The sequence below is a fragment of the Podarcis cretensis genome, assembly GCF_951804945.1.
Source record: "Podarcis cretensis genome assembly, chromosome: 8".
In the NCBI taxonomy this organism is placed as follows: Eukaryota; Metazoa; Chordata; class Lepidosauria; order Squamata; family Lacertidae; genus Podarcis; species Podarcis cretensis.
The window spans coordinates 75,021,696-75,030,436 of NC_137177.1; the positions used below are offsets into that span (position 1 = coordinate 75,021,696).

Genomic DNA, 8,741 nt, shown 5'->3' on the forward strand with positions numbered 1-8,741 from the left:
AGGCATCTGAAGGCAGCCCTGTATAGGGGAATATTTTAATGTTGAATGCTTTATTGTGTTTTTATATCTGTTGGAAGCTGCCCAGAGTGGCTGGGGCAACCCAGTCAGAAGGGTGGGGTAAAATAATAAGGTGATTATTACTACTACTATTACAGTGGTACCTCGGGTTACATACGCTTCAGGTTACATACGCTTCAGGTTACAGACTCCACTAACCCAGAAATAGTACCTCGGGTTAAGAACATTGCTTCAGGATGAGAACAGAAATCGTGTGGCGGCAGCAGGAAGCCCCATTAGCTAAAGTGGTGCTTCAGGTTAAGAACAGTTTCAGGTTAAGGACGGACCTCCGGAACAAATTAAGTACTTAACCCGAGGTACCACTGTATTATGGAATAAGATGTCACTATTTTCATCAGAGAAATGTTGGAGGGTATGGATTGGTATTTTAATGAATATTTTATACATTTCATGTAACCTGCCATGAGGTTTTTGTTGATTAACATAAACCTTTCTAAATGAAAAGGCGCAAAGTTCTCTTTTCTTTCTAAATGGTGGCATAGACACAACAGATCTAACTCTGGGCCTGAAAGCACCAGAAAATATATATGCCAGAGGTCTATTGCCTTCGCTGAGCTGCTTGAAACCGGAACAAAAAAGTATTTCCTTTGCCAGATCTCCAAAAGGACAAAACTTCCACGAAGTGGGCAGGGCTCTCAGGAACTTTGATTCTTCTGTTCAGAAGCTGCTCCAGCCGGTCCTGTTTGTCAACACTGGAAGCCCCGCCCTCTGGGCGAAGCCGGCCAATGACAACGCAGGCCTTGCCTGACAATCAAGAGAGACAGGTAATGCTGATCAGGTAAGTCATCCTGCTAGACCAGAAGGTATAAAAGACACCTGAGTAATTGGCCCAGTGGCCAGTGGTGTGGATGGTGTCCTTTGAGAAGACACCAGGACAAGTTAAGAGCAGCGTATTGGGAAGGTTTATATCAGGGAAGCATACCAGCATGCCGTGAAGAGGAACAGAACTACTTCAAAGATTTTGCACACTCAGACAGGTAAGTTGATGCTTTGCTTTCTCCTAACTTCTGGGTCAGCAGAAAAGACCAAACCAACTTCAAGGTTGTCATGGGAACTTTTAGGGCCAGAGGAGATGGACCCCCCCCCAAAAAAAAATCCAAATGGTTCCCCTTCTCCTGGTACCGGTAATTTATGGGGCCCAATCCACCAGGAGAAAAACTTGATCACATCCCAGTTCTGCCACAGAGTTTTTAAGGTAGCCTTTGGTGCATTACTGTTCTTCAGCCTGCACCCAGAATTAAGGTTATTATCTAATAAAATCTCAACAGAACTGATGCAAAGTTGTGTGAGAAAGAGCCTGCGATTGGAAATGTTTTCTGCGGTGGATGGGGCAAAAGCTTGAGCTTAAGTAATGAACGGAACCGAGAGAGATGTGTGGGGCTTTGAAATTTTATTTTCCTAACGGTGAATGCTTTCCTGAGGCAACCGGGCCTCTCTTGGAAGCAAGGGTGTGGAATGCAAATTCTGGCGTAGTTTTGCAAAGCAGATAAGATAAAACCACTCCCGGGAGATGCTTAGAAGTATAATTTCTGGAAAGGCCTCGGAGGCAGCAACCCAAAAGATACCTCTGAGCGTTGGGCTTTCGGTGACTCCACCTCCTGACACTTTTGAGACAAACATCCTGCCATCATCCCAAGTGTGGCAATTGAGTGACATCAGAAGGAGAGAGGAGGATGTTGATGTAGGGAGGCGATGGGTCCATTCGATGGCAAACTACCTGCCAGACTGAGGCAGGCCAGCAGCCGCCTGCCGTGGAGAAGGAATGAAAATGACACATTGAGGATGAAATTGACACACCAGGCACAGGATAGGGAGCAAAGGGTGGGGATATCTTTCTTATTTCATAGGCCTGTCATGCAAAGGAAGATTTATTTTCAAGGAGGGCTGTAGTGAACTCAGAGCATCTGCTTTGCATGCAAAAGAGCTTAGGGCCAGAAAATTGGTGTGTGTGTGTGTGTGTGTGGTGTTCATCTTCCAAACTGGTATTTCATGTTCTCATTTTGTATATTTATGTTGTGAACTGCCCTGTGATCTTCGGATGAAGGGTGGTGTACGAATATAATACTGTCAATAATAAAAAGGTGGTCTCAGATTCTCCCGGCAGGTCTGGGAAAGACTCCCTGCCTAAATCCCTGGAGAGCAACTGCCAGTCAGTGCAGGCAATACCGAACTAGGTGGGCTTTGTAAAGGGAAAGAACACAGGAAGCTGCCTTATATACCAAGACACTCTTCCACCCGCCTGCTTTCCAGTGTAGATTAAAACGAACCCTGTCCTTGCATAATAGCCATTGCTTTCAATGCAGATGTTTTGTTGAGAGTGCAGAGCAGTGTCTTGCAAACCTGGGTCTCCAGCTGCAAGTCCCATCATCCCTGACCACTGGTCCTGCTAGCGAGGGATGCTGGGAGTTGTAGTCCAACGACAGCTGGAGATCCGAGTTTGGAAACAGTGGTGCAGAGGGACAACAAAGGGACTGGTGGGAGGTTCTGTCCACCTGTCAAAATGTCCATTCCTGCAATACGGATTTGAAGTGGGGCCAGCAGGGGCCAAGTACTTCCACATAGCAGTTTTATTTATTGCATTTGTTTGTTTTACTTATTAAATTTATATCCCTGACTTCCACCCAAAGGAGCCGAGGGCGGCAAGGTTTTGAGGGGCTCGGCGCTGTTCCTGCATGCAGGTTCTGTGCTGCGTCCACACAGTGAAGTCCTCATAGACGTGCAATCAGATTCTTCCCCCCTCCATTTAATGCAGTTGTTGCCCTTTCCATATATCAGATCCTCAGCAGAAATGGTAAACTGTTGTTGAGCAAGTGCCCTGCTCCTAACCCACTCCTAATCTGACATGCTAACCAGTCCACCACACTGGTTTTCTGGGTGTCTGGTGCATGAAGTTTGCAAAAGCTGGTTCACAGTCTGTTCCGATCATTCCCAAACTTATTGCTGGGTCTGCCGAAAGCAAAACAAACACATGCTGTGACTTGGAGCACCCACCCATATTGGGAGTTTCCCTGTTGCTTCTCTTTGTGATTCACTGCTCTGACATTGCCTCTTTCCAATTCTGCTCATGTGGGGCCACAGCTGATTCTGTCACATGCCTCCGCATTGAGCATGAGTTCCATGCACTAATCCTGAGTTCAGAGTTGGAAATTGATCGCGTGCCCTCGGAGAAGGTTCCCTGCTGCATCTCTGTATGAGTCACCTAACTGGGCGTGAATTACTGATTAGGCTGAGTCAAGCCTGATGTACTGATTCATGCAGATGCATGAGGGATGAGCTTCTCCAGGATAAATTCTCATATGTTGCATGTCCTTTAAAGACATCCGACAGAATCAATATGGTGTCGAGGTAGGAATAGGTGAGTCCAGGTTCAAATCTTCACATGGCTGTAAAATTCACCTACCTTACATAATTGTTGCATTGAATAAAATGGGAATACTTGATGGTCACAAGTCCCATTCATTTACCTCTGTCTCCAGTGTTTAGTAATAGGAGGTACTCTTGCCTTGAAGCTGGGTCGGGCCAAAGACCCATCTAGTCCTGCATCCTGTATGCACAGTGGCCAACCAGATGCCTCAATGGGAAAGCTGTAGGCAGGATCTGAGCAACTCTGCCATCAAGCTTTTAGCCCAAATCTGCCAAGTTACTTAATGTGGGCTAGACTTGAGTGCGTAGGAGTCCTTGCTATTGCTTCTGGGTAAGGTAAAACATGCCATGCCAGGGGCTATAGTGGCATCTTCTTCCAGGAATTGGCATGTGACTGAGGCACATGAACAGGCAGAAGCAAACGGGTGCAGATTAATTAACCTGGAGCCGCAGCATGCAGCAGAGGCATTCAATTCCATTGAATTGGGGTGACTCAATCCTCCTGGTTGAATTTGAATTATTCCCAGCTCAGCCTAGCCTCAGAAACAGGTTGAGCAAGTTCCATGAGTACTGTAGATGGGAATTAGTGTTCCTCGCTTGAGGGCTCTGAGCAGCTCACCTGATCGCAGGGAGCCTGTCCCATTAGACACCTCACTGGATGTTTTTAAAACACAGCCTAATTCTTCCAGATGTCTAAAGAGGACTAGTTGCTGTGACTTGGCACGAGCTTTGTTTAAAGTTTCCTGGATTTGCACAGGGCAAGCCGAGTGTGGGAGCAGGCAAGAGGTACAAGCGAGGAGACCTGGGTTCCAATGAAGCTGCCAGGTGACCTTTGGCCAATCATAATCTCCCAGCCTTCCATGCTTTGCAGGGTTGCTGTGGGGATAAAAAGGTGGGGAAGGGGGAGACAGAACTATATCGCTCAGCTTCAGCTCCATGGAGGAAAGATTAAAAGCTTCCCTAAACAGGGCTGCCTTCAGTTGTCTTCTAAAAGTCTGGTAGTTGTTGTTCTCTTTCACATCTGGTGGGATGGTGTTACACAGGGCGGGTGCCACTACCGAGAAGGCCCTCTGCCTAGTTCCCTGTAACTTGGCTTCTCGCAGTGAGGGAACCGCCAGAAGGCCCTCGTCGCTGGACCTCAGCGTCCGGGCAGAACGATGGGGGTGGAGACGCTCCTTCAGATATACTGGACCGAAGCCGTTTAGTAAGGATGGGAAGCCTGTGGGCCCTCCGGATATTGCTGAACTACAATTCTCATCAGCCCCAGCAAGCCTGGCAGGTGGGAGTTGTTGTTCAGCAACATATGCAGCCTAAGTTTGAGTTATCAAATTGTTGCAATAATTTGATAGTCATTAATTCCCACGTTCCTTTCTGGCCTTCTAGGAAGTGAGATTTAAACAACTCTAGGAGGAAGCCCTCCCAAACCAGATCTTTGGCCCATCTAGCTCATTGATGCCTACACTGACTGGCAGCAGCTTTCAAGGGTTTCAGGCAGGGGATATTCCCAGCCTCTACCTGGGACTGAACTTCTGCATGCAAAGCAGATGCTACCCAGCCATGGTCTTTCCCCAGGAAAGGACCATAGCCTCATCTGGCTTCCTTTTTGGAAGTGCCTAACACTACAGCTTTATTACACCAGGCTTCTAGGAACTGGACTGTTGTCAGAAGACACCCTTTTAACATTATGTTGGAAACAGAAAAGTGTGTGTGTATAGATGATAGAAGCTGGTTACGTTAAGACACAGTCATAATCTTGCCTATGCAAACTCCCAGCCTATTAAATAAGGTTTAATTTGGCCGTAAACTAGCGGAAAGGGGCGGGCTTGCCAGAACTGGGCCTAAGAGCACAAGCAAAACCCTTCCTGTCCCTTAGGATGAGATGAGAACCTTCCCCAAAGTGCTGCCCAGGCGAGCGGCGTTGAACTACAACTCCCAGGCAGCACAGAGATGGGCAAGTCCAAACCAGAGCCAGCTGTTGTTTCAAAGACAGAAAATGCCAAGCCCTCAAACCCTATTGGCTTCTTCTAGCTGGTGATCCCTGCTGAACTGGCCACTGCAGTACCAGCCTCCACCCACTAGCGGCGCTGTAAGCACCACAGTAATCTGTTGTGGCTTGCAAACTATGGGTTCAAGACCCACCGTGTGCCTTCCTGCCCACCTAAATAGTTGAAACCTGTGTTTAGCTCTCTGGTGCTAGGACTTACCTCCAGTTCTGAATGGACTTGTCTGTCTGTCTTAGGCTCTTGCGCAAGCTGCCCGTCGCCACTTCCTGCTCCTCCTCCACCACCACCGAGCAGGCTAGATAGCCAACCTTAGAGAGATCCCTTGTGGATTTCATGGAGACGGCAACACTTCTCTCTTCTCAGCTTAGGAGAAGCACCGGCTGGGGTATGTTTTTACACTTTTCTATTGGTGGCTCTGCCCCTGGTGGCTGGTGGCTGGTGGAACTGGCAGGGCAGAAGGTGAGGAGGCCAGCAGTGGATGGAGCCAGAGCTAAGGTCAGGCACAGTTACCCCCTGTCCGGCTAGAAGAAAGAAGGCAGGCAGGCAGGCAGGCGGGGGACTGGCTGAGGTTGGTTGTAGCAGTGCCCTCCTATTCAGCCAGCCTCCCCTGCTTGGTCTATCCCCAGCTTAAGGGTGGAGGAACTGGAAGTGACGGGAGGTGGTGGCACTAACAGTAGTCTGAGGTGTCTAAGTAAAATAAATAAATGCAAGAGCCTTGCTGGATCAGCCAAAAGCTTCATCTCACCCCAGTATTCTGATTCCAGTAGGGGTCAGCTGGTTGCTTCTGCCCACAGGCAGTGTGTGTGTGTGTGTGTGTGTGTGTGTGTACATACATCCCCAGCAATTGGTATTCAGAGGTATATAGATGCAGCCCCCTCAGTCTGTAGCTGTTGATAGATGCTCACTTCTGCCAATTAGTCTAATTCCTTTCAGGAAAAACAGAATTCCTTAAAGCTAATACTACTTGTCCTAAAACTGGATTGGAGTATCAAGTCATTTCCATTACAGATATATATATATAGAGAGAGAGTGTATAGATGAGGAGTGGGGAATGTCAGTCCTGGGGGCCACATGTGGACCTCCAGGCCTCTCTGTGTGGCCCTTCCAACTTTCCCCCGGGCTCCCCGTCACCCCACCCTGCTTCAAACCCTCGAGTGCTTGTGTGTGCCTGGTTTATGCCCTTGTGCTTTGCCATTGCTTCTTGCTTGCCTGAGGACAGAGAGGAGTGTGTTTGTGTAGAAACTAGCCTAATGTACATAGCTAAAATTTGCATGCGCTCCCCCCCCCCAAGAGGGAATGCAAACCCACATAGCTACCCATCCCATTTTGGTTCTTCCTTGTCTTGGCTTCCCTTAATACAGATTCTCTCTCTCTCTCTGCAGATTCCGTCATGTCCTGCTTCTCCCACGTGTGGCACACCGAAGTGCCCAACTCTCCTCCCACCAGCCCCACCAGCCCCGTCCCGGCTGCCCCGCACGAGATCCCCGTCCCCCTCAGCCCCATCGTGATCACGTCTCCCGCCTCGGAAGGCCGCCCCCACGTGTGCTCGCCAGTGTGCTCTCCCACCTCCGGGAAGGTTCGGCTGGGCTCCCCCACCTCGCCGCAGCCGGGCTCCCCCATCGAGTGCTCCATCTGCTTCAACACCTATGACAACCTCTTCAAGACGCCCAAGGTCCTCCAGTGCCAACACACCTTCTGCCTGGAGTGCCTGGCCCGCCTGACCGCCACCCTCCCCCCTCACCGAGTCGAGGACCAGCTCCCCTGCCCCTTCTGCCGCCAGATCACCGAGATCCCTCTGGAAGGGCCTCCGGGCCTCCAGACGAGCAAGGAACTCTTGGCCACCCTGCCTCCCGAGCTACAGAAGGAGAAAATGATCTGGATGGAGGGCACCCGCCTCTGCTGCAGGCAGTCATCCGACCCGGAGAGCGCTGAGCCCTGCATCAGCATCGACGTCGCCCCCAGCAAACCTGAAATCCCTGTGGTGCCCCCCGAGAGCTTCATGAGCAGGCTTGCCCGCTGCGACATGTGCGATGACTGGAAGCGCATCATGCTGCTCTCGGCCTTGATCATCATTCTCTTCTGCATAATCCTGTGGCCGGTTCAGTGCGCCCTGAAGACGGGCAACCTCCGCTGCTTCACCAGGACTTACACGCTGAGCAGGCCACACTATGTGCCACCGCCTCCGACCACCACCCCAGCGCCAACGATGAGCGACATGCTTGACCTCCTAGGGTGAGCCCGAGAGAGGGAGGGACTGTGTTTCAGTGGGCAGAGCACATATTTTGCATGCAGGAGGTACATATTTTGTACCTCCGAGTACAAAACCCTCTTGGCCTGAGACTGTCACAGCGGACAACTCTAGATTCTAGGTGGTCCAACGGTCTGGCTTTCTGAGTTGGGACATTGGTGCTTTCTGCTCTCTCGACATGCTCATGCTGCTCTTTTTAGGAACCTCTGGAAACTTTTAAATAAAGACATTGCCGTTCCATACACCCTGTGGGTTCTGCTGTGTTAACCCAGTTTGTGACTCCCATGGCAATGCAGAGAGCAATGCAAGGCCAAGACCAGAAACTGTAGACACCTGCTGCTCTGAAGGATGCCCACCAGAGTTACCTGGAATGATGCCTCCCCACACGCCTATAATACCAGCAGGAATCAGAGGCCAACTGTTCAAAAATGCGCAGTGTTGTCCCCTGGGCCCATTACATGTGACAGGACAATGAAAAAGGGACTTTTCCCCAGAGACTGACTCCCTTCACAACAGCTTGAATGAAGCTTATGCGCAATTATATCTTGGAGTGGGAAGAGAACGTATTTAATTTTATATGTGTTATTAAACATTTCAATTTTATATAGATGGTGTGTGGTATTCTACAAATATGGCTGTTTCTTTAAATTGACTTAAATATGTGTTGGTGTTTTGCAGGATACCCCCCCCCCCGAAGTGTGGGTAGCAGTGCGCAATTGAAAGAGAGAGAAAACAAGCAGAGAATGGTTTTTAAAGAGGTTACGAGGGGCTACCTGCACTTGTGGTCTTCCCATTGGGGGCATATGATTGGCTGCTGTGAGAACAGGAGGCTAGACTAGATGGCAGGGCTCATCTTGCTAGATGGGTGTCAATGAGGTTCCTTCCTGGTTTATCACTGGTATGACTAGCTTAGGAGAATGCACCATGAATACACTGTACAGCACACACACACACTGCAAATCCTTTGCCACACGCAGAAGGTTCCTCAACAAGCAACTAACTTTCGTAAAGATTTTCTAGAAGAAAGAACTTTAAAAAACCCATGGTTT

The 8,741-nt window shown here is 49.4% G+C and overlaps 1 protein-coding gene across 3 annotated transcripts; it reads left to right on the forward strand.

Moving 5' to 3' along the window:
- The first annotated feature begins 223 nt into the window (after positions 1 to 223).
- Positions 224 to 8,295, forward strand: RNF223 (ring finger protein 223). 3 transcript variants are annotated; one of them, XM_079987240.1, is made up of 3 exons: positions 224 to 842; positions 5,681 to 5,829; positions 6,827 to 8,295. In XM_079987240.1, exons 2-3 carry the CDS (start codon positions 5,778 to 5,780, stop codon positions 7,678 to 7,680), a joined length of 906 nt encoding a protein of 301 aa, XP_079843366.1. In that variant the 5' UTR covers positions 224 to 842; positions 5,681 to 5,777; the 3' UTR covers positions 7,681 to 8,295. The 3 variants fall into 3 exon arrangements, with proteins under 3 accessions (XP_079843366.1, XP_079843365.1, XP_079843367.1); XM_079987239.1 differs by lacking the exon at positions 224 to 842 and adding an exon at positions 854 to 1,055; XM_079987241.1 differs by lacking the exons at positions 224 to 842; positions 5,681 to 5,829 and adding an exon at positions 854 to 1,055.
- Positions 8,296 to 8,741: the final 446 nt, after the last annotated feature.

Bases quoted from the DNA above. Each gene is read 5' to 3' on its own strand.
- RNF223 (XM_079987240.1), top strand. From the start codon at position 5,778: ATGGAGACGGCAACACTTCTCTCTTCTCAGCTTAGGAGAAGCACCGGC. The intron at 5,830-6,826 runs GTATGTTTTTAC...CTCTCTCTGCAG, and splicing joins TAGGAGAAGCACCGGCTGGG to ATTCCGTCATGTCCTGCTTC.